Source organism: Hyaena hyaena, unplaced genomic scaffold, assembly GCF_003009895.1.
Source record: "Hyaena hyaena isolate Hyena2069 unplaced genomic scaffold, ASM300989v1 scaffold_1786, whole genome shotgun sequence".
In the NCBI taxonomy this organism is placed as follows: domain Eukaryota; kingdom Metazoa; phylum Chordata; class Mammalia; order Carnivora; family Hyaenidae; genus Hyaena; species Hyaena hyaena.
In genome coordinates, this window is record NW_024082411.1 from 68,727 (window position 1) to 93,604 (window position 24,878).

The window sequence follows — 24,878 nt, forward strand, 5'->3', positions numbered from 1 at the left end:
GATAAAGAAGAAGTGGTATAGGGGCGCCTGGGTGGCTTAGTCGGTTAAGCGTCCGACTTTCGCTTAGGTCATGATCTCGCGGTTCGTGGGTTCGAGCCCCGCGTCGGGCTCTGTGCTGACTGCCAGCTCAGAGCCTGGAGCCTATTTCAGAGCCTGTGTCTCCCTCTCTCTCTGACCCTCCCCTGCTCACGCTGTCTCTCTCTCCTCTCTCTCTCTCCTAGAAATAAATTTTTAAAAAAAAGAAGAAGTGGTATATATTCAATGAAATATTAGTCATAAAAAAGAATGAAATCTTGCCATTTGAAAGGACGTGGATGGAGCTAGAGTATATTATGCTAAGCAAAATAAACTACTCATAGAAAGACCAATACCATATGATTTCACTCATATATGGACTCTAAGAAACATATGAGATGAAAATTGAGGAAATAAAAGACCAAGACAAACCATAAAACAGACTGAACTGTAGAGAAGACACTGAGGGTTGCTGGACAGGAGGTGGCCACTGTTATTGGTTAAATAAGTGATGGGTATGAAGCAGGCTACATGTTGTGATGGGCTTGGGTGTTGTATGTACATAATGAATCACTACATCTGAAACTAATATTACACTGTATATTAACTAACTGGAATTTAAAGACATACTTGGCAGAAACAAAATAAAGCCGTGGGGCAACTAGATCACTCTAGAAGACGTACGAGACAGCACTTGTTTTAGGGCCTGATCCAGGGGGACACTATGTTTTGTTGGGACAGAGGGGGAAGATCCATGTAGGAAAGGAGGAGCCAATGAAGAAGGAAGAAAATCAGGAAAGTGTGAAGTCACAGAAGCCAATGGGATTTGTGGTTGGGGGGGCATGAAGGGAAAGATCTACACTGTCAGATGTTGCTCTGATTGAGGAGAAACAGCAGTCAAGTGACCATTCCATTCCAGCCGTTCCTTGGAAGGAAAAAATCCATTGGAGTCATTAGAAAAGAGAATGGGAAGTCAACAAGAGTCCACAGCGAATCTAGGCAACTTTTCAGAGGACTTTTGATGCAGAGGGAATGGGCCTTGGGGTTCTAGAGAGGAGTCTAGTTGGTTTTTAAGGATGCCTGGTTCCGCAGTGCACATGTGCAGGTTGGTGGCAACTGATAGGGAGACACACTGAAGGTGAAACACAAAATTGTAGTTGTGGAGACAACATCCATGAGCAGGCTGGAGAGGCTGGGGTCGGCACACAGCGGGAGGACTTGGCTCCATTCATTTCTCCATCAAGCGCAGGCACTTGCCGCAAAAGCCAACCCTCCACAATTTCCCGGGAGCTCAGCGAAGAGCTTGGGCAATTCCTGCGGAAACTACACCTCCCAGCAGGCGCTACGCTAGGTAGCCAATGCGCAGGCGCGCGCTGCGGGCCTCAGTCTCTCCTCTCCCAGCAGCCCCGGCCCTAGTTACCGGCTGGAGCCACCGACGCGGAGGCGGACGGGTTCCTCTTAAAAGAGAAACGGCGGCGGTGCGCGCGAGGTGGGCCCTTGTCCATCCCTGCTCTCCGGGCCTGCGCGCGAGGCAGGGGAGGCGCAGGCGCATTCCGGGTGAGGGCGGGTGGGGGCGCGCAGGTAAGGCCGAGTCGGGGTGGACCGCGGCGGGCCCTCTGGGTGTCCTGGGAGCTGCCTGTGGAATTGGCCAGACCTACCGCTAGTGAGCGTTAAGTGGGGCGGCCCAAGACCCGGTGGGAGCGCCCTCCAGACCCTGGCCCCACCCACAGTCACCCCGCTATGCACGCCCCCAACACACACGACCTCCTCTTCCCACATCAACCAGTAAAGGCCTGTGCTCTCTTCAAGGTGAAACTATTACCAACCTCTCGTCCAGCCCCAGTTGAAATTTCTCCGTAGAAGTCTCACACCCCTTCCCCATAGCTTCCGTTTTTACGCTTCAGTATGCCTGGGGTCAGGCCATTGTTCTGACTTTGACTGTCTCTCTGCCTCCCACTCCACAGCGCTAGTTTTCATGCTCTGTAACGTAAACTGGGGTGGTTGGGTCCAATGGCAGCGATGCTATTGAAATGACTTAGTCTTGCTCCAATTCACTGTTGAGGAAACGGAGGTCCCAGCGGCGTGGAGCCAGGGGTCCAGGATCAGGTACGCCCATATGCCTGTCTCCTCCACCTTGTAGGTTCTGGTGCCTATGGCTTCCTCCCCGGTGGACGCATCCCGCAGGCGGCAGGAGAAGCGACGGCAGCTGGACGCGCGCCGGAGCAAGTGCCGCATCCGCCTAGGTGGCCACATGGAACAGTGGTGCCTCCTCAAAGAGCGGCTGGGCTTCTCCCTGCACTCGCAACTCGCTAAGTTCCTGTTGGACCGGTTAGGGGCCAGGGCGGGACTCTGGAGGAGGGTACCCAGGCTGCAACACCTACTCCCCTCCCAGGATCAGGTGGTGGTCCATGGCTCCTTAACACCCACAGGTGTCTCATTTCAGCAGAACCGCCTCTGTGATTTGTGGCCTCTGGGGGTCCTGTGCCCTCTTCTTGGTCCCCAGAGAAGAGGGGGGCTCTTAGGACTGGGTCCCTTAAAAGTGTGCAAGTGTGGAGTGCTGAGGGCAGTTGACCTGGACCCCTACCTAAACTCCCTCTCTTTCCCACCCTGGCAGGTACACTTCTTCAGGCTGTGTGCTCTGTGCAGGTAGGTAGGTAGGGAATAGCTAGAGGTAGGGGGTCAGGAGCCAGGGAAGGAAGAGGGACAACAGGGAGTGATGTGACCTAGCAGCACCCTCCATAAGGGGATTGCATCTGAGTGAGTTTGGGAAAAGGTGGAGGAGTTGGGGAGCCCAACGTAGTTTGATGGGAATAGCCTGTATAAAAGAGAGCAATGTCTCAGGACCTTGGAGGTTCTGGGCTCTGAAGAATGGTAAACTCGACCAGGGACTGGGGTTGTCTAGGGGCCTGGGGGACAGGGCTGAATGTGGCCCCAGAGTGAGAGTAGGGGTCCTCCCAGATTGCCCTGACTGTTGCCTTCACCATTCCAGGTCCTGAACCTTTGCCCCCCAAGGGTCTGCAGTATCTGGTGCTCCTGTCTCATGCACACAGCCGAGAGTGCAGCCTGGTGCCTGGGCTTCGGGGGCCCGGGGGCCAAGATGGGGGGCTTGTGTGGGAGTGCTCAGCGGGCCACACCTTCTCCTGGGGCCCCTCTTCTGGCCCCATATCTCCAGAGGAGCCCAAGCCAATTTCCCAGCCAAGTACTGCCCCAAGAAGCTGGTGCCCAGAGGCCAGGAGTGGGCAGGAGCCAGCAGGTAGGCTGGGAGAAAGAAGAGTTGTGGAGAAAAGGAAGAGAAAAGGTTCCTATTTCTGTTGCTTAGAACTCCATTTTCTAAAAATTATCCTTTCTCAATGGAAAAACTATACTTATAAGAAAATATATCCTTGAATATATTTTCAGGTATAAAAAGCAAAATACAGAATAGGGTGTATGTTGTTACTATTGGTGGAAAAATAAGGGGAGAAAGAATGTATGTATGCACTTACGTATGTATAAAATATTTCTGGAAGGGCATGTAGGAAGCCAAGCCCTCTGGAAAGAACTAGGTGATTAGGGGACAGCATTGAAAAAGATTTTTTCATAGTGTAATTTTTTGTACTTTTATTTTTTGAACCATGTGAACATATCATTTCTAAAATATCCCTTCCGACTCCAGTAGCCTCTGCACCCTCCTTCTTCCTAACAGTCCTCCCACCACTTCGGACCTTAGAAGTACACTTGTCCTCATCCCTCCAGCCCAGAGTTCCTTCTCCTTTGACTCTACAGGTTTGGAGCCTGAGCATGAGGAAGGGACTCAGGAGGCCAGTTCACTCAGGTGAGGTTGGGGGTGGGAGGGGCAGGATAGGCTTGGGGGGAAAGTGCAGGTGAAGGAGCAGAGCCTGAGGCTTGCCTTCCTTGGTCCAGCAGGGAAGTGAGACCCCTCCTGGAGACCTTCCCCTTCCCAGGAGAAGAGGGGGAGGAGGAAGATGAGGATGAAGAGGAGATGCTCAGTGATGCCAGCCCATGGACCTACAGCTCCTCCCCAGATGAGCAAGTTGGGGCTGAGGGAGGATGCTGAACAGAGCAGGAGGGAGGGATGGAGCAGCTGGCCGGGGCTCCCAAAGCTTTGCAGACTTGGTGGGGAAGGCAAGATGGGCTTTGGGGAAGGCAGAAAGAATTGGAGGCTTTGAATTGGGTGGAAGGTGGTGAAGTTAGGCTGTAGGGGAGAATGAAAGCTGAAAGCAGGTGTGAACAGGGATCCTGGGGTAGGAGGAGTAGGGTTGTTCTGACTTTGGGATCTTTGCAGTTTGGGGTCTTAGGACTAGCTGAGAGCCCAGGGAAATAATGCCCTCCTGTTCCTTCTCTTTTCAGCAGTGATCCAGATGCCCCCAGACTCCTTCCTTCCCTTGTCACCCATACACTTGAGGGGGAGACACCCCCAGCCCCAGCAGCTCCCCTCAATCCCCTTCCTGTACCATCCTCCTCTTCTTCATCACTGGGTTCTGGAGCTCTTCTGTCTACCGAAGTTGGGGTACAGCCCGAACTCAGAGGGACTCCTCAAACAGCCCAGCAGACTGAGCCCCTGGCCAGGTAACCTGATGGCTGAGACAGAGGGCAGGGGCATCCCGGGACATGGCCCTCCCTCGAGGCCCTCTGCTCCCTTTTTGCTGCCCGTAGCCCTGGGAGTCAGGCCCAGTCTGCTCTGACCTTGGCCTGGGAAGAGGACACAGCACAGATCGGCCCCAAGAGAATTAGGTAGGACTTGCAGAGGGGCCTGGGGGCGAGGGGAACGAGTGAGAGGAGGGGACTGAGGAGAGCCCGTGGGAATGCTTATGCTACTCCCTATCCTCCTCCTCCCAGGAAAGCTGCCAAAAGAGAGCTGCTGCCTTGTGACTTCCCTGGCTGTGGACGGATCTTCTCCAACCGACAGTATTTGAATGTGAGGAATATGAGGGGCACAGATTGGGTTTCACGTGGCTTCAGAGGTGAGAAGGGCTGAAGGAGATGCTGAGAGGAAAGAGAAGCTGAAGCAAAGAAACCTGGACTGTGGGTGGGTTCAGAGATGGGAAGAGAAAGATCAGGATAGACCTGCAGTGCTTACCTACAGTTAATAATCACTAAAGCAGACAAATGGTAGATAAGGCAGAAAACCAAGCCTCCGGTACACAGCTGCTTCCCACTACTGCTGGTTGCATGGGCCCTCCAAGGGTCACATGGAGATGACAATGGCATTCCTCAGGCTCTCAGAATGCTAGGACTGTTCTAAGCACTTGATGTAGGTCAAGTCTTTTGATCTTCAAAAGATCACTTGTGAAGTAGGTGCTGATACTGTTGCTGCTTTGCAAATGAGGAAACTGAGACACACAGATAGGTTAAGCAGTTCCCAAGACTCCTTAGCTAGTATGTGATGGTGCTGGGGTTTCTGAGTCCACACTCAGCTACCTGGCACTGCTGGCTTGAGAGGGCAGTTCTAGTGCCAGGGGACTGGAAGGACTGTCGCCAGCCTAACTGCAGGAGAGGTTTGGGGCACAATGAGGGAAGGGCCACAGCCCTCACACTCATCCAGAGCCCTCCCAGACCCAAGTCCTGAGGGCGAGAGCCCAGACCAGGGGGATGGTGAGGCAAGGGTGGACGACATTTGGGCAGGAAAGCTGTGGGTTGAGAAGAACTTTAGCAGGGCTAGTCAAACTCACTTGAGCTTCTTAATGGAGGAGACTGAAGCAGCCACCAGCAGCAGTTTAACTATGAGAAAGCAGGATTAGAAATAAAGGGAAAGCCCGTGCAATTTAGTGAGCCAGAATGTGAAATTAGGTGAGACAGGAGAAATATTTCCAATAAATAATCAGGGAGTTAAAGAACACCACACAATCCCTGAAAGCATTCCAGACTGAGAGCATACACGTTTGTGTGTGTGTTTCTAAAGCAGATTTAGGAAAATACCACGTAAAATATACCCATGGTTAGCAATAAACCCATGGTTAGGTGATTTGGGCAATATTATTGTACATTAGTATTGATTTTGAAGAGGATAATCATACCTACCCAAATTGTGTTCTCATTCCCAGCAGAGAACAAATCAGGGAATCAGGAGTGTCACCAGAATGGGACTTTGTTCAGGGAACTGGGCATTGTAAGGAAGATTGTGGTAAAAAGGTGAGGTAATGGAAGTCAAGGACAGAATAGGGTGAGGGCAGTTTGATGTCAGGATGGGATGGTGGGCTCACATATAGGTGAGGACTGACCAGGATGATGTGAGCTGATGGTGACAGAACTATTGTGGGATGGGGAGGGAGCAGAGGAGCCCACCTACTGGGTCAGCTCTGGCAGTCTCCCTGAGACCCCGTTTCCTTCCCTAGCACCACAAGAAGTACCAGCACATCCACCAAAAGTCCTTTTCCTGCCCAGAGCCAGCCTGTGGGAAGTCCTTCAACTTTAAGAAACACCTGAAGGAGCATGTGAAATTGCACAGTGGTGAGTGTAGAAATGCCTCCTCACTTTCCTCTCCTGTGGGTCCCTTCACCTCACTCTGTGTTTTCACTTCTCCATGTGAGTCCTTTCACTTCTCCGTGTGGGCCCCTTCACTTTTCAGTGTGGGTTCTGTCACCTTCTCCTGGCGGTCCCTTCACTTGCCCTGTGAGGCCTGTCACCTTCTATCCGCAGGTGCCATCACACCCCTCTGTGGGATGACTCTCACTCACACTCAGTTCTCTGTGTGTTGTGCACCTGCCTGCTTGAGACTGTTCTAGGTGTGGGATACAAAATGAACAAAGTGATGGCAGGGATACAAAGAGATATGAAAGCAGGGAAGGGGTGGAGAGCATGAGAGAGGAGTTTCTGTTGTAGAAAGGGAAGCTGCTTTGAGCCAAGACCTATGTGAAGGGAGAAATAGAGGCTTGTCCATATCTATGGGCAGCACGGGGGAGGCCCTAAACTGATACCTGCATGGAATGTTCCAGGAATGGAGGGGAGGCCAGGAAGTAAGAAAGGAAGGAAAAGAGGTTAGATAGATGGCAGGGGCCTCCAACACTACCATCAAGATGTTTGGCTTCTGGCTGAATGAGATGGGCACCATCCCGGGGTGTGGTGTAGCAGAAGGACACAACCAACTTTAAAGGAGCACAACTGACTTTAAAACTGACTTTGTGACTGCCATGTGGAGAAATGGGGCTGTAGGAATGTGCAATGTGCAATAATGGCAGCCTTGACACCACTGAGTTGGTGAGAAGTGGCTGAAGGCTGATGTGAGCATTAAGGCGGACCAGAGGGCTGCTGTGAGGAGGACAGATTGGCCACAGGTAGATGGACAGGAAGGAATCAAGGGTGACTTGAAAGATTCCAGCTTGAGTAACTGGTTAGAAGTAATGTGATTTCTTGAAAACGAGGGAGGAGCAGGCTTTAGGAAAGGGACAGTGTATTTGGGACATGATAATTTAGGCATCTCAGAAGATGTGAATCTGGAGTCTGGAGTCTGGAGATGCTGGGGGGAAAAAGTTTCATTACAAGCACATGGGTGGTATTTGGAGCTAAGGATGGAGTGTACCTCCATGGAGTGAATGTAGGTAATGAAGAATAATGAATGGGATTGGACATGTGGGAAGAGCAGCAAGTGGCCAGCGAGGCAAATGAAGAGAGCAGTACTTGAGGGAATCAAGTGGAGAGAATGCTCCAGTGAGGAGGGATGGAGGGTGGCTTGTGCCAGTGCTACAAGATGGAGTAAGATGAGGATGAGGACTTTGATTAGATGACAGGGTGGGATGTGACAAGGGAGAGGACAGCCAGAATGGAATGAGTTCAAGGAAAGAGGAGCTAAGGAAGTGGAGTTAGAGAATATGGACCACTCTTTGGAGTTTTGCTGTGAAGACAAGTAGAGAAGTGGGGTCTTAGCTGGAAAGCTGTAAGCTTGGGGACACAGAGAGGGGAAAGGGATCCCACTGAGAGGAAAGGTAACTGATAACTAGGTGGGGTGAGCAGCCTCCAGACAGGGAGAAGAGGTGTGTCTCTGCACTACTGGAGGGCAACTACAGTGGAGCAAGTATTCACATATATGGGCACAAACGTAAGTTTGCTGACAGATTAGGTAAGGGGAAAGATGTGCGTGTTCTCTCCTGGCTTCTCTCTTCTTTGTGACTTGGAAAATAAGATCACCGCTGAATGAGGCTGACAGAGAGAGGAGGTGAAATAATGGCCTACTGGACTTCTGTGAGTGGGAAAGTGAAATACAGAGGCCTATGGTAGACTCTTGAGACTTGTGGTTGTGGATGAAAAGGAGACGCTGGTGGGTGGATGGTGGCATGGATTGTGGCATCTGTTTCTACTTCCCTTAGCGCACCTGTGTGGCCCTGGAGCAAGCCAAGTATCATGTTTATCCTAAGTTGGATTTTAACCAAACAGGTCCAGCTGAGGAAGAGAGCGGCCAGTGAATCAGTAGTATGAGTGAGGGAAGGCTACAAAGATGCCTTGGAAAGAGAAAGGGTGAGGAGTGTGGAGGGGGACAGTGGAAAGTCAGCGGGCTGCTGGACTGGCAGTATGGAGTCACAGGCTTATTGCAGCAGGACAAAGTAGTAGCAAGTCCTTGCTGGAACTGACTGGCATGCTTGAAATTGCAATTTCTCAGAAGGGTGGGAGACCAGGTAAGTGAAAGACCTGGTAGACCAGAACAGAAATGTGGAGTGCTGGCTGAGGAGAGGGCCTGGAGCCAGAGATTTGTGCATTGTTACCTGTAGAAGGCTACAGGTGTACATGTACGGTCTGACTGTGGGAGACAGATGTCTAAAGGATGCCACAAGAAGTGACAATACCTCCTGTGTGCCCTGCCCTGAGGCTTGGAGGTACAGGAGAAAAGACACAGCAGACCTGTGAGAGCTGCTGGAGAAAGGCAAAGGGCAGGTGCTGTTAGTGCTGGCAGGTTCAGGGAAAAACGGAACAGGTTGGCTGCTGACAGCCACAGGGCACTTTTGGGGGCTGAGATGGATGGGACAAGCAGGCTGAATGGGGATAGTACTCCTCTGAGGGTTGGCAGATGGGTTGGGCTGAGGAGGGGCCACATCCTGGGGATGAATGCTGGGGTGTCCCCTGTGCACCTGCAGACACCCGGGACTACATCTGCGAGTTCTGTGCCCGGTCTTTCCGCACCAGCAGCAATCTCGTCATCCACCGGCGCATCCACACTGGAGAGAAGCCCCTGCAGTGAGTGTGGGGGAGTATGGGTGGGAAGGTAGGGCTGTGGGTTGGGAGGAGGGGGAGACTGCCGTGGGGAAGTCAAGATGGGCTAAAGCACTGTCTTTTCCTCCACTATCCCTCGCTCAGGTGTGAGATCTGCGGGTTCACCTGCCGACAGAAGGCCTCCCTGAATTGGCACCGACGCAAGCATGCAGAAACAGCCGCTACTCTACGCTTCCCCTGTGAGTTTTGTGGCAAGCGTTTTGAGAAGCCAGACAGCGTTGCAGCTCACTGCAGCAAAAGCCATCCAACCCTGCTCCCAACTCCACAGGAGTCACTCGGCCCTTTGGAACCCTCCCCCAACATCTCTGCCTCTGTGCCCCTGAGGTCTGATGATGAGTCCAGGCCCTCTCTGGTTCCTCAAGCTCTGACCACGCTCCATCAGCAGTGAGCATTCCTGGGCTCTGAGGAGCCAGACCCCAGGGACTGAAGGGGAGCAAGGAAGAGAAGGTCCAGATGCCTGGCCTCCAGAAACTAGGGTGACAGGGAGTGCAGGGTGGTGGGGGGCAAAAAAACCAAGACAGGCTACTTTAGGCTTCCTAAACAGAATAAACCCAGTATTTTACAGTCGTGTGTGGGCAGACTGAATGTTTTGGCACCTGAAGAATGAGAATCCTTATTCCTCTGGAAGCAGGCTCTGCTAGAATGTGCCTGAGTATACCACAGGTGCAGGCCCTGTTCCTCTCTCTGTAGGCCCCTACCTCAAGGACCCAGCTTTCTTTCCCAATTTACTTTGATACTTTGAAGTCCTTTTCAGTGGAGTATCATACCTATTCTTGCACTTAAGCAGGGCAGGCTGTGACAGTATGGAGAGCACTGGGTCATTCCAGAGGAATAGTTGGAGCAGGAATGGAGGTATGTGAGCCTGAGCCACATTTGTACTCTTCACTATCCGGGAACCAAGTGTATAGGCCTGAAGAGTCTTGCCTTCCAGTGCAAAATTAGGGGGCTGTACATGCAAGATCACTGAGCTACCTTGGGTGGAGACAAGACATCTTAGAACTTCAAAAGGGCCTGGCTCTTGGATCACTCCAGATATCTGCAAAACAGCAGCCTCAAGCTTTGAAAACAGAGGCTCTGGGTATCTGGAACCCAAATAAACAACTCTTTATTTCACCAGCCATAAGCAAAAAAAATCACTGGACAATTCCAGATTTTCTACCCTGCACTATTGCCTCTGTAGAGCTCAGAGATTGATTTGGATATAACATTCTGATGCTTCACTTGACAATACCCTGCTTTGTGGACCCCATGTGGTCTCAGTCTAGGTCCCAAAGCTAATGTCCTCCACCTAACTGGAGAACACTGTCCTAAGAGGGACCTTGATCTGGACACCATCAGGTCTGGGTTGTGCGCCAGGTGGTTGCTTTGCTGAGGTCTCCTGCCCACCTTCAAAGCAGGTGGGCCTTCTGTGCCAGGCAGCAGGCTAGTTGCTTCTGGCAGGATGCCTTTCACTGAAATGGACAATCCCATCATCTCTGCCTACAAACTTCCCATCTCTCAGAGCCCAGGGAGAAAGCAGCAGAGAAAAGTGTCAAGTGGAACCAAGAGGCAAGAAAACCACAAGGCAGGTGGGTTGTTACTATGGCCACCCTATGATCATTACCTGAAGAGTCAGGACAACAAAAGTACCCAGAGAGCTAGAGGAGACTCAGGCGGGAAAAGGGATGGGACAAGAGAAGACAATACAGGTAGGAAAACAGGGGTGGGGGTGAGGGGGAAGCATCTGAGGGCACAGTAGCAGCAATGGGAACACACCAATACTTGGGCTGTCTTCCATGTCTAGGTTTTCCCAACTCCCTGCACCTACACCCCAGAGGGAGAGCAGGAAGGATGGACAGGAAGAGCTGACAAGAGAAATGGATGTAGGGGTGTGACAGGGTGAGAGACAGCCATGCTGTTTTTACACAAACTCCCATCTGCGGAGCTGCCCCACCATCCCTGTGGCTCTATATCTGGTATTTGCCAAGCCCACTCCAGAAAAGCTTCTCAGCAAGTTCCCCTCAGCTGGGACACAAAAAGTCCAGCTTTTCCTGTTCTGCCTGGCCAGCAAAGATGAGGGCAGCTCCTGTGGTGGCCTGGGTGGCAGCGGTGGCCGCACGAGCTCGTGTGTGGGCCCGCTGGTGCTGTGAGAGCGAGCGGCTGTGGCTGAAACACTTGCCACACTCAGCACATTCTGCTGGCCGCTCGCCCAGGTGTGTCTTGCGGTGCAGTGCCAGTTTGGAGCCCACGCTGAAGGCCTTGCCGCACTCAGGGCACTTATGGGGCTTGTGACCAGCATGGTTGCGCAGGTGCACGTTGAGGTTGGACACGCATGTGAAGCGTTTGCCACACAACTCACAGTGGTAGGGCTTCTCGCCTGTGTGTATTCGCCGGTGCTTGGTGAGGTCAGAACGGTCGCTGAAGCGGCGGCCACACTCGGCACATGGGAAGGGCCTCTCGCCTGTGTGTATGCGCTGGTGCACCACTAGGTCAGAGCGCTGCCCGAAGCCCTTGCCACAGGTGGCACATGCGTGCGGCCGTTTTCCCTGGTGGCTGCGCCTGTGGCGCAAAAGTGTGGAACTCTCGCTGAACCGGCGCCCACAGTCCTCACACGCGTAGGGCTTCTCACCTGTGTGCGTGCGCTGATGGCGCACCAGCGTGGCACTCTCCGAGAAGCCCTTTCCACACTCAGGGCACTTGAAGGGCTTCTCACCTGAGTGAATCTGCAGGTGTCGTGTTAGTGTTGAGCTCTTACCAAAGTTCTTCCCACACACACTGCAATGGTGTGTACCCGGAGCATGAGGCTGTGGAGGTGTGGAGTCGCCAGGGCTCTGGGCCACGTGGATGCGCGCATGGCTCCGCAGCCCTGCATAGCTGTGGAAAGCCCGTGGGCACTGTGCGCATTGGTGCAGTGGGTCGATGGGCGTGATGAGTGTCCCCCAAGGGTGTGCCCGCGCCTGGTGGAAGCGTAGCGCGCTCTGTCGGAAGGTGCGGGCACACAGTGGACATCGGCGGGGCTGCTCTGGAGGGTGCAGGCGGCGCCGGTGCAGCAGCAGAGCCGGGAGGTGTGGGAAGCTGCGGCCGCAGGCACGACAAGAGCAAGAGCGACTGCGCTGTCTGTGCACACTCTGGTGTAGGTCCAGGCGGCCGCTATGGTGGAAGCTCTGGCCGCACTCACTGCAGATGTAGAGCGTCTGGCCAGCATGGGCGCGTCGGTGGGCGCGGAGGTCAGCAGCCAGGGCATAGCGCTCACCACAGTCTAGACAGCGGTAGCGGCTCTCACCACCGTGCGCCAGCTCATGACGCAGCAGCACAGAACTGTAGCGGAAGCTCTTGCCACATTCACTGCATATGTAAGGCCTTCCTGCAGCCGCCGCCACCTCTGATGCATCTAACATGGTGAGTGACAGGCTGGGGAGTGTCTGGAATGCAGTATGGCAGGGATGTGTTCCACTCCCAAGCCAGGGTGCACCTCCTCAAACTGCGTGTTATTTTCTGTTTTTTGAAGGCCTAGAAAGGAAATGGCAAATGGAAGAAGAGGAATTTTGGAAAACTGCAGGTTCTAGGTTCCTTTTCTTGTAAGCAGGCTCTGTGGCTTTTTCAAGAGTGAGCTGCAGCCAAGTTCACCCTTTACTGTGAGCCCTATAGGGAGAAATTCACTGTAAGCCACAGTGAAAGCTGCAACAGCTACACCTTGGGGAATGGCCAGGCAAGAGCACAGAGTCCCCATTTCTTGTAACTTTTTCAGCTAGATTCCATTCTCCTGGATTCCATTCTCCAAGAAGAGGCAAAGCCATAGGACTCCTAGAAATATGGAGAGAGAGGTCCTCATGCCAACATGAAGGGCAAGAGGGATTCAGAGAGGGAGTTTGCCTCCAAAACTCTGCTTGGGAGGGGATGATGAGTAGCCAGACTGTTTTCTGTCCTTAAGCCAGAGGTCTTAGCCTGGAGATGCACTAGGAAACACTAAGGAGGGATGGGCAATGAAAGGCCCCTTAGCTGAGACCACATCAATACCTTCCTCTGAGGCCCTGGTTTTCCCAAGTCACCAATGTGATCCCAGCCAGACCTGGCTGGAAGGTCAAGGAGGGCAATTAGATGAAGCCTAAACCCATACATAACCAGAAGCCTGGGCAAAGGATGAGAAACCCTAAAGTACTGTGCCTTAACTTTGGACAATACCTGATAAACAACCACTCCACATTGGTACACAGCTTCAAAGTTCCCTAACCTTGAGAAAGCAACTCAGGACCCAGGAAAGGGGTGAAAATAAACATGTATAGTCTACACATATTGTTGAAAGTTGATGGCATTATCCTAGAAATGCTTTTCACATTTTCAGGAAAAGCTGGGGAGAAGGAAGAAGCATTCTTTCCTATTCTCAGGTCATCCAAATTGTTTGCAAACATTCTACAGACTTCCTTCATTGCCCTAGCTCCAGGGATCTGAGAACCCAGAATAGCAGAAAGACCCTTTATGGGGATGGAATCTGCTCTGCTATCCTCTTTATCTCAAATGTTATCTCTGAATCCTAACAAGTTGGTCCAGGTAGTTGTCTGGGAGCAGAGTCAGTCTTTCTTTACAGAACCTCCTGTGGGCCTCATCACTGACTGCTTCCCTCAGGGTCCGTGGATTGGTCCCAGCTAAATTCAGGGGAGATTAGGTACAGTTACTATGAGTTATAGGCTGTGTCACTTAATAGGTCAGGGAGAAGAAGCAAACAAGTCAGAGTCATTTTCTTACTGGAAGATGGAAACATCATAAATGCCCAGAGCTCTGGTTAAAACACCCCATAAATGGGGTCAATTGAAAAAAAGCCTTGAGGGGTGCCTGGGTGGCTCAGTCGGTTAAGGATCTGACTTCTAATAGCTTGTGGGTTCAAGCCCTGTGTCAAGCTTTGTGCTGATAGCTCAGAGCCTAGAACCTGCTTCAAATGCCATGTCCCTCTCTCTCTGCCCTTCCCCCTCTCATGCTCTCTTTCTCTCAAAAACAAACAAACAAACAAACAAACACTCATTTTAAAAAAGAAAGAAAGCCTTGATAGCCACAAACCTTCAGGGGTGGGCTCAGGATCTTCTGCTCCCCTCCACATTGGGCAAGAGTGGCCAATGCAGGATGTTCTCTTCTCATGCCTTTGGAGCAGGATGTTCTGTGCCCTGCAAAGATGAAAGAAGAGGGACAACATGAATTTATTTTTAATTAATTAAATATAGATTATTGTCAAGTTGGTTTCCAATTTAACACCCAGTGCTCATCCCAACAAATGGCCTCCTCCACGCTCATCACCTATTTTTCCCTCTTCCCCACCCCTCGTCAACCCTCAGTTTGTTCTCAGTATTTAAGGGTCTCTTATGGTTTGCTTCCCTCCCTCTCCTTATCTATTTTTTCCCCTTCCCCTCCCCCATGGTCTTCTGTGAAGTTTTTCAAGATCCACATATGAGTGAAAACATATGGTATCTTTCTCTGCCTGACTTATTTCACTAAGGATAATACCCTTGAGTTACATCCACGGGGACAACATGAATTTAAACTGAGCAGAGAGGACAGAAGCAGGGAGAGAAAGAAGAGGGGAGTATTGTTTTAATGGGTATTTTCAAATTAAAAAAACTAAAGAATTGTATCATGAATCCTTCAGCATCTATATACATTTTGCTTTCAAAATTTCTTTCTCTCTATGACATTCCTCCTATCCCACACACTTTTTCTCTCTTTTTTGGTCTGCAGTATTTTAATTCCCAGACATCTTATTCAAAGATAATGAGTTTAAGCAAAAACTAGAAGCAGGGCGGCACCTGGGTGGCTTAGTCGGTTAAGCGTCCAACTTTCGCTTAGGTCATGACCTTGCGGTTCGTGGGTTTGAGCCCCACATCAGGCTCTGTGCTGACTGACAGCTCAGAGCCTGGAGCCTATTTCAGAGTCTGTATCTCCCTCTCTCTCTGACCCTCTCCTGCTCACACTGTCTCTCTCTCTCTCCTAGAAATAAAACAAAACAAAACAAAAAAAAAACACTAGAAGCAGGGGCAGGAGCCCCTCTGCAGACCTGAAAGCAGTCTTTAGAGAGTCTCTCAGTTCTTCCAGAGGGAACTTTCAGCCCAGACACTTGGGCTGCTGATTCTAGCTGGTCATCAGTTCAAAAGAATGTTTATCCTCATGTGAATAAAACCTTCCCTCAGGACTCAGTGTTTGATCCCAAATGCCAAAAAGAGCAATGCTCATTCCCTGGTGTGTGTTCCACTTTACTTGGGGGTCTCAAGGAACCATGACACCTCTCAGGCCAAGTTTCTGGGAACCCACCCCTCCCTCCCAGGGCACATGCCCAAGTGAGGTAAGACAAATGCACAAACACAATCATGCATACATAAATGGCATATAAACAAAGATACAATTTCCTCCCATTACAAATGTGGAGATCAAGACAGGCCCTGATCTAGAGGTCAGGTTTGGTAATTCAGTATCAGGGTATACCCTTAAATTCTGTCTTCTGTACCTCACCCCATGCTGGAACTTGCCCTGTCCTAACCACTTTGCCAATTGAGGGTTTTGAAGTTGTTAAACCACCAAATTCATTTTAAGTAAAAAAAAAAAAAAAAAAAAAGTAAGTACAGGAGGGCTTGGAAAGAGGGAAGGAGGTAATTATGTGTGATTTACTGAAAAGTCCTAAATTCTCAATACTTTATTTTATCAACTTTCAAGCATCTAGTAATTACAAATATTTACAAATGCTACATATGTAATTAATTTTTAAAAACCCAGTAAGAAAAAAAAATTAAAAAAAATAAACCCAGTAAGATAAGCAAATGAAAAAATTAACATTCACAATTGATTAAAAGCAAACTTCTGAGTTTCACATATCACTTTATTTTTGTTTCTTAGTAGCTATTTCAGGGATTTCATATCATATCTAATGGATCACCTATTACAGATCAAAAGTATGGTAATTGATCAGGATTTAGTACATTTACTAACAATCTACTATGAGAGCAGTTTTGTTCTTTTTCTTCTGAGTGGTGTCCTTCAGTCAGTACAAAGATTTTCTTCCCTGGTTATCTGTTCTGCTGGGCCATCATTTCTGGCGCAGAACGAAGAGGCAAGTGATCATCTCACAATTTCTCCATTTTATTTATTTTTTTAAATGTTTTTTATTTATTTATTTCTAGGAGAGAGAGAGAGAGAGAGAGAGAGAGACAGTGTGAGCAGGGGAGGGTCAGCGAGAGAGGGAGTCACAGATTGAAACAGGCTCCGGGCTCTGAGCTGGCAGTCAGCACAGAGCCCGACGCGGGGCTCGAACCCACGAACCGCGAGATCATGACCTAAGCGAAAGTCGGACGCTTAACCGACTAAGCCACCCAGGCGCCCCACAATTTCTCCATTTTAAACAGGAGTGGGACTGAGGGCTGTTCCAGCTGTACTGTCCACTATAGTAGCCATGAGCCACATGTGACTGAGCAGTGGTCCAAATTGAGATGTGCTATAAAGGGTCAAATACACTCCTGATTTCAAAGATTTAGTATGAAAAAAGAATGCAAGATATCTCATTAATAATGTTTATTGTAGATTATATATATATGTTGAAATGATGTTTTGTATATATTGGGTTAAATGAAATGTATTATTTAAAAAAATTTTTTTAATGTTTAGTTATTTTTCCAGAGAGAGAGAGAGAGAGAGAAAACACCATTGGGGTAGGGACAGAGAAAGAGGGAGACATAGAATCTGAAGTAGGCTCCAGGCTCTGAGCTCTCAGCACAGTTCTCACGAGACCATGACCTGAGCCTAAGTCGAATGCTTAACCAACTGAGCCGCCCAGGTGCCCCAAATGAACTGTATTATTAAAATTAATTGCCTACTTTGGGGCCTTTCTATTTATAGCTCCACCTGCAAACCCATTCCCCCCTTCATTTAGTGCTCTGCTCCAATAACCCCTCCTCAGAGAATCCCTGCTGAGTGCCTTCACACTCCACAACCCCATCCCCTTACTTGGCTTTATTCTGAGTAATCAGTAAAAGTAACAGGAAACAGTGATTCTCATTCATTCTGGGAAGGTTTCAGACCCTTTTCTAGGTAAGTATGGAGTGTGGAATCCAGAGCACCAGAGTGGCTTCTCCTTACTTTCTTTTCTTCCATAGAAGAAACAAGGTCTAGTACTTCAAAAGAAGTTACCCCTTCTAGCTTCAGGTCCAGTCTGACATATTTAAGGAGCTGGTGGAAATAGGAATGACAGCTGCTTCCCATCCCAAGTGCCCAAGACTGATTATGATCCAGATACATTCTTTCGGAAGTTCTGCCTTCATAAAGATTTTCCTGTAAATTGGCAAGTGTGGAGAAAGTATGGTTGTTAGCAGGGAAAGAGTGCACGTAGTAAGGTAGCCTATTCTCTGTGTTCCTTTCACACATGGTTGCAAAAACTGCAACCCAGAGGGGGCAGACCTTCCCCAAACTGAGATGTAGGAAGGGACGATACATGGTGTTTTGCATCTTCCCAGGGCCTAGCAAGAAGTTGGGCACACATAGGGCACTCATGCTTTTTAAACATGATGTATTAAACTGGAATACATCTCTTTCAAATGTTAGATTCCTGGAAGAGTAGGAAGCCTCTCTCCAGTTGTCTTATCCTCCATAGCCCTATCTACTGCATGCACTGCAAACACTCTGCTTTGGTTTACTGAAACAGAACTGTAAGGGGTTCCATAGGGGAACCACAGAGGCAAGTGTCCAAATTCTGGTTCTTCCATAATAAGTATTAGCTGTGTGACCTTGGACAGGGAATTTTAGGTGTCTGACACTCTTGACTGGGAGAACTCAGTAAAGGAAACTATTATAACGTTTCATATGAAAAGGTTAAAATATGTGTAAGTCTAACAACTGTGGTTACTGAAGTTTTAGGTTTTACCCGCCTCAGGACAGTTCCTTTGAAGAGGGATCCTGAATACGGGGGTCTGACTCTGACTTCGACCCTAAGGATCCTAAACGTTCTGCAAGGCTTTTTAAATCCCTTCCCCAATACCCCAAAACCCCTTCTTCACAGGCTTAGAGTAGCATAAGCATTCCATAGCCCCACGCCGAACCTCGGGGGCTTTCAGAGTAAGCAGGGAGGTTGGTTATTTAAGATTTGTTGCCTCCTACTTAACGGGAAGGTGCACACAACTATTCGCGGCAAGAGAGACGCCACACCTGAGAAGGTCGCAGTGCAGCCAATTCCGGGCGCTTCAGTCAACGATCGTCACGAGTTGCTAGGCAGACTCTCCTTGGCGAAACTTCCCACCTCAACTCCTCTCCCTTGGCGCCAGCCCACCTCGAAGGTTAGACAGGGCACCAAAGACGTAGTGAGGAGTCCGGGCCGATTAACGCCGACAGAACCTGGTGGCTAAAGTTGCCCTTTTAATCCGTCTTAGCCTGGTGACGTTGCGTGGTGGGGCTGCTGGGCCCGAAGGTGACCGGGGAAAGACGGACGAGGACAGGCGAAGGGGGCCTGGGAGGAGCAGGCCGCCCAGCGGCCGCGGGAGTGAGCAGACCAATCGTTTGTTCCGTAGTGCTTCCGCGTCACTCGTTGCCAGGGCGGCGCTCCCAACTGCTGCAGGCGCTAGCCGCCCACAGCGGAGGGAAGACGGGCAGACAGAGATCGCTGCCCCGCGCCAACCCTGCCCTCCCGACCCTTCAGTCCCCTCACCGGTCGCCGACTGGCTCCTTGTACACCACGCGGTTCCCGCTCAGCTAGCTCGCCGACCCCCGCCTCCCCGACTGCAGGACTAAGGAGGAGAAGGGAGGAAGGGGCTGGCGGAGCGCGCGGCCGCCGAGTAAGGGGAGCTGGGAGACGCCTTAGAATAGGGGTCACGCTCCAATCCCGCTTTCCCCAGTTGGCCAGTGGTTAGCTTCAGGCGGGCCGCGTCACTGGTTGCTGGGATGACAAGGAGGCGTAGGAACTCCACTGACTGTTGAGTCTATGTGGCCCAGATCCGAGTCTCGGCAAGGGGGCGGGGCTACCACTGCCAGCGATATACCACCATCCTCCTGGCCAAGGCTCCGCCTTCTTCCCAGGATTAACCAATCCCTGCCTCCTCTTTTGTCCGTCTCCCCTTGGTCCCACCCAATCAGAGGAAAAGGGCGTTGAGACCTGCGCACTCCCTCAGCCGGCGGTGGTTGAGTTCTTGGTGCGATGTCTAATCTTCGAGCTGCTCGCGCACCCCTAAGAGTCCTCGCGGGTGCTGTCCCCCGAGTAAGGGATGTCTGGCGCGGGGCGGCCGCGGGTGCTACAAAATCGTCCCAGTAATGACTTTACAGTGAGGACACACTTGGTACCTATTATTACGCTTGGTACCTCACCACAACCCTGCCAACGAGGTTGAGGCTCCCCTAAATTAATGTCTCCCTCTCCCGTGGTCGCACTGCCTGGGCTGGGAGTACTCCTGGTCTGCTTTCCAGCCACCTCTTCAAGAGCTGCTAGGCAGAGCTCCCTACCAAATGTTGAGACTTCAACCACTGACAGGTGGAAGTACCAAGTGATTTCCAGAAGTGAATGGAGGTGGGAGCATAACAGTCCCCTATTACAAAACAGACTACCAACAGGTACCTGCTCTAAACTTCCTTTCAAGGACACTTAGTACTGCTTATCCTGCTACACATCCAGAGCTTCTGTCCCTCTGCTCTGCTCAGGAGCTCCCTAAATCGGTGTACATTTAGACTCCTCATGCCCTACCCCCTGGTTCAGCCTGGAATGCTCTTCTGCTTTTAATTCCAACCATTCTTAAAAGTTTAGTCAAATGCCATCTTCATTAACCAATGGTGGAATACCCCTCTTCACCCTCAGTCCTGGGTGTGCACCCATGCTGCAATGCACCTTCTACAGTGGTATAGTCAGATGAAGGCTGTCGTCTCCATAATTAAAGGACAAGCCTTGTCCTACTAATAAGCAATGCCCTGAAGCATGATGCTCAATGAGTGTTTGCTGACCCACGTATGACAGTATTGTGTAAAGAGTACAGGTATGGCAGCAGCAGGCAAGGAAGCAAAAAAAAAAAAAAAAAAAAAAAAAAAACAGGATGCAGGCCTGGGGTGATGAGCCTGAACTAGGAAGAGATAGATGTNAGGCTGTCGTCTCCATAATTAAAGGACAAGCCTTGTCCTACTAATAAGCAATGCCCTGAAGCATGATGCTCAATGAGTGTTTGCTGACCCACGTAAAAAAAAAAAAAAAAAAAAAAAAAAAAAAAAAAAAAAAAAAAAAAAAAAAAAAAAAAAAAAAAAAAAAAAAAAAAAGACAGGATGCAGGCCTGGGGTGATGAGCCTGAACTAGGAAGAGATAGATGTCGGAGAGGTAGAAGAGGAAATGTGCCTGCTGAAAAGTGCCATATGCAGATAAGGTAATGTTATATAGAGGATGACTAGTTGAGAATAATTCCAAAGCCTTTCAAGCCCAAGAAATGGATTAATTAGGACATTTCTGGACTCATAGTTCAGCATTGATGACGTGTGTTTAAGGGACGCTGACATAGTCAATTCCAGAGGAGTGACTAGGATAGTGATAAATGCCTTACATAATTAAAAGGTCTGGGAATATTTGACTAAAAAGAGAAACCTGTTCGTGGTGACTGTATATAAAATTTGACAAACTGTCATGTAAAAGAGGTCTGGATTAGACAGCTTTCTTTTGTGTAGCTATGGAGGAAAGAACTCAATGGAGAGAAAGCGCAGGGAGGTGGAATTTTGTTTCCTGTGGGAGTCATTACAGAGGGGTTTGGGACAGGAATACTGAGTTTAGTGAAGGAAGATCAAGATGAAGTTATATGTGTATTTATTAACTTGAAAATATTGGACTCAGATGATTGGCTTTTACTACAAAACTACATCAAAAATGATAACTCCCACATGGTCCTGTAAATAAGACATTTATGGAGGGGCTTCTATATGCAGGATAACATTCTAGTCATTGAGAGATACAGCTGTGAACTGCCAGATGAACCGCCCTAAAGTAAGCTCTGCGTGTGTCATCCTACTGCTCAAAAAGTGCCAAATTTTGTATTAACCACCAAAAGAAGTCTACTCTCCTGGTGTGATATCAAAGTCCTCTTAAAAATATTTTTTTATAGTTTATTTTTGAGACAGAGAGACAGAACATGAGTGGGGGAGGGGCAGAGAGAGAGGGAGACACAGAATCTGAAATAGGTTCCAGGCTCTGAGCTGCCAGCACAGAACCTGACAGGGGGCTCGAACCCACGAACCATGAGATCATGACCTGAGCCGAAGTTGGAAGCTCAACCGACGGAGCCACCCAGGCGCCCCTCAAAGTCCTCTTACACCTGTTCCAACTTGTCTTTCCAGTCTGTTCTCTGTTCAAATGCCAAACCCTATTTCCTTTCTGTACACTAGAATTGTTCATCCAGAAATTCTCTATTGAAAATTTGTTGTCCTTACAGGTCACAAGAGGCATAAGATGTGGTCTGTATTTACTATCATTTACCATATACTTCAGAATTATGTGCATATCTTATCTCCCCTGCTTAATTGCAAGCTTGGGTGTAGTCTTACTGAGTGCACTTTTCTGAATGCATGCTTACATTCAAGGAACTGAGACTCTGGTTTCCCATTTTATGCCAAGTGTGAAGTGGTATAAAGCTAGAACAGGAAGCATGGGATAATTCCACTATAGGTCATCAGCAAACTTCATAGATTTAACATGTAGCCAAGATTTTGTATCAGGATGATGGTCACAATGATTTCCATGAACTGGCAGCTTTTTGCTAATGTAGATGCTGGGATTGAGTTGGGACAGCAAGATGGGATGAGCAGGAAAGGAATGTTCATACTCTTGCTCTAGACTGAAGATAGAGTGTAAGTAGATGTAGGTCAGAATCCTGTGGAGGCTGCTGAGTGGGGCAGGGCAAGAATTCTAGGAAATGGAGGGGATTGAGATATTGAAAGAGGACACTCAAAAAATTTGGCAAATTCGAGGAATCCCTCCTCCCACAAAACTTTATCGAGGGCTCATGGAGTTTCACTTGGCTGGGCAATGGGGATATAGAAATGTCCCCATCATGTGGTCTTACAGTATGGTTAGAAGAATCTATGCCATGCTCAAGAGTTTGGGCTTCTCTCACTCAGCAGGGGAGGAGCAATGGTGCATTAGGGTTTGTAAAGACTAGGAGGTGAGAGGTGAAAAAGTGAAGTTAGGAGAGTGGATGACATTTCCCTGTAGGTGGATAAGAGGACTGAGGGTAGAACCCTGGAGCACTAGTCTCCAAAGGAGGCAGCTGTAGACAGGGCAAACAGTAAAGACTTTGAGAAGAGAGTCAGGGTAGGGTGAGGTTTTGGATCCCATGCGAGGAAATGGTGGTCGATGCCCAATGCTTGCAAAACTCCAGTAATGTCATGGCAACATCAATCCACTGGTTTTGACTAGAGGGCACTGTTAGTGGTTTAAGAGAGATAGGGACAGAAAAGGGGAGTAAAGGTACTGAATATTGGGGTGCCTAGGTGGCTCATTCAGTTAAGAATTTGGCTCAAGTCATGATCTCATAATTTGCGGGTTCAAGACCCACATCAGGCTCAGTACTGGCAATCTGCTTGGGATTCTCTCTCCCTCTCTCTGGCCCTCCTCAGCTCGCTAAGTAAATAAATAAACTTAAAAAAAAAAGTACTCAATACATTCATTGTGGGCATGTGGCACATGCTCAACCCTGCAGTTTGAGAGGCAAGTGAAAGGTAAGTAAGCAGAGTGAAGGATATAGACCACTATTTCAAATCCTTGTTTGAAATGTGAACCTAAACAAATCAAATTTGGAAAGCTTGCTGTTGCTAGTGATATAAATCCTGAGAATAGTTTCAATTTCATTGTTCCTGTATTGCTAAATACAATACTTTTTATTTTAAGTATTCCAATTTCAGTCCCATTTACAATGAAAACATTGGCCTCTAGAACATGATAGCTTCTATTGCTTCCCAAATAACTCCACAAATGTCAAATGACACAGTTTACCAATAGTGGAAAGAACCAAGTACAGAAAAGTTAAATACAACAATCTAGAATGGAAACAGGAAAGAATGGATCAACCTAATAGAATTCTGAACTGCAGATTTTTTTTTTTAAGCAAGGAGGATTTTTATTAATTTTAAGTTGCAAACATATTGTAAACTCAGATCAAAATGGAATTCAGTACGGGTGCCTGGGTGGATCAGTCAAATATCCAATTTTGGTTCACGTCATTATCTCATGGCTTGTGGGTTCATGCCCTGCATGGGGCTCTGTGCTGACAGCTCAGAGCCTGGAGCCTGCTTCAGATTCTGTCTTCATCTCTCTCTGTCCCTTCCCCACTCATGCTCTCTCTTTCTCTCTCTCTCTCTAAAAATAAAATATTTTTAAAAATGGATTTCAGGAAATAGGAAAACTTACAAATTGCATCAATAACACTAATTAATGTTAATGACATGACTAGAGGACTAAATGTCTTTTAATTGAACACCACTTTTAATAGAAAATGATTGAAGGTTGTGCTGCTTAAAGTCTGTGCCCAGTTTTAAGGTCTCAGGCACTGATTCAGTAATGATACAATCGAAGGGTGCTACTTAATTTTATATTTATGCAGGGAAACTGTGAAAAGCCCTAGTAAACTAGATATAGGTAAACTGGATACACTTGATGTAGTACAAAACCAGACTAATTGTTGAGAAGATATTTAAAGATAAACTTTCTTTAAAATACAGCTTTTCCCTATTATTTAATGATATCCTGGTCACTACACTAGTCCTTAGTAATGAAATATCTTTAAATTTCTAATGTTTGTTTGTTTGTTTACTTATTTATTTTTGAGAGAGAGCGAGAGAGAGCGACAACGAGAGCGAGAGAGAGAGAGAACATGAGCAGAGGAGGGGCAGAGAGAGAGAGAGAGGGAGACACAGAATCCGAAACAGGCTCCAGGCTCTGAGCTGTCCCCACAGAACCCTATGCGGAGCTTGAAGCCAAGAACTGTGAGATCATGACCTGAGCTGACGTCAGACACTTAACCGAGCCACCCAGGTCCCCCAGCTATAGAATTTCTTAGTCTTTAATGCTAACTTTTAAAAAACAAATTATGTCAGGAGAGGGAGGGAGGCAAACTATGAGAGACTCTTGAATGCTGAGAACAAACTGAGGACTCATGGGGGTAGGGGAGAGGGGAAGGGGGGTGATGGGCATGGAGGAGGGCACTTGTGGGGATGAGCACTGGGTGTTATATGGAAACCAACGTCACAATAAACTATTAAAAAAAATTACTTATGGGGCGCCTGGGTGGCTAAGTCGGTTGGGCGTCCGACTTTCGCTTAGGTCATGATCTCGCAGTTCATGGGTTCGAGCCCCGCGTCGGGCTCTGTGCTGACTGCCAGCTCAGAGCCTGGAGCCTGTTTCAGTCTGTGACTCCCTCTCTCTCTGACTCTCCCCTGCTCACGCTGTCTCTCTCTCTCTCTCCTAGAAATAAATAACACATTTAAAAAAATAAAATAAAATAAAATAGGACACTAAAAAAAAAAAATTACTTATATAGGAGTGCCTGGCTGGCTAAGTCAGTGGGGCATAGAACTCTTGATTTTGAGCCCCATACTGGGTCTAGAGGTTATTTAAAAAAATAAAATCTTAGGAAAAAGTAAAATAAGAAACATTAAAAAACAAGTTATGTCATATAAAAATTACATTCAAAACTCACATGTAGAAATCA

General features: G+C 48.7%; 2 protein-coding genes across 6 annotated transcripts; one reads left to right on the forward strand and one right to left on the reverse strand.

Annotated features, from left to right (window-relative positions):
* Positions 1-1,424: 1,424 nt before the first annotated feature.
* On the forward strand, positions 1,425-9,782 carry ZNF692 (zinc finger protein 692). 5 transcript variants are annotated; one of them, XM_039224785.1, is made up of 12 exons: positions 1,425-1,504; positions 2,156-2,343; positions 2,630-2,661; positions 3,005-3,268; positions 3,781-3,829; positions 3,919-4,044; positions 4,366-4,584; positions 4,672-4,749; positions 4,855-4,933; positions 6,351-6,465; positions 9,081-9,180; positions 9,301-9,782. In XM_039224785.1, exons 2-12 carry the CDS (start codon positions 2,168-2,170, stop codon positions 9,602-9,604), a joined length of 1,542 nt encoding a protein of 513 aa, XP_039080716.1. In that variant the 5' UTR covers positions 1,425-1,504; positions 2,156-2,167; the 3' UTR covers positions 9,605-9,782. The 5 variants fall into 5 exon arrangements, with proteins under 5 accessions (XP_039080716.1, XP_039080712.1, XP_039080714.1 ...); XM_039224781.1 differs by lacking the exon at positions 1,425-1,504 and adding an exon at positions 1,805-1,824; XM_039224783.1 differs by lacking the exon at positions 1,425-1,504 and adding an exon at positions 1,805-1,824 and having other exon boundaries at positions 4,369-4,584.
* Positions 9,783-10,299: 517 nt separating this feature from the next.
* ZNF672 (zinc finger protein 672) lies at positions 10,300-19,181 on the reverse strand. The gene is made up of 3 exons (XM_039224786.1): positions 18,367-19,181; positions 14,248-14,351; positions 10,300-12,705 (listed from the first exon to the last, which is right to left on the reverse strand). Exon 3 carries the CDS (start codon positions 12,591-12,593, stop codon positions 11,217-11,219), a length of 1,377 nt encoding a protein of 458 aa, XP_039080717.1. The 5' UTR covers positions 12,594-12,705; positions 14,248-14,351; positions 18,367-19,181; the 3' UTR covers positions 10,300-11,216.
* Positions 19,182-24,878: the final 5,697 nt, after the last annotated feature.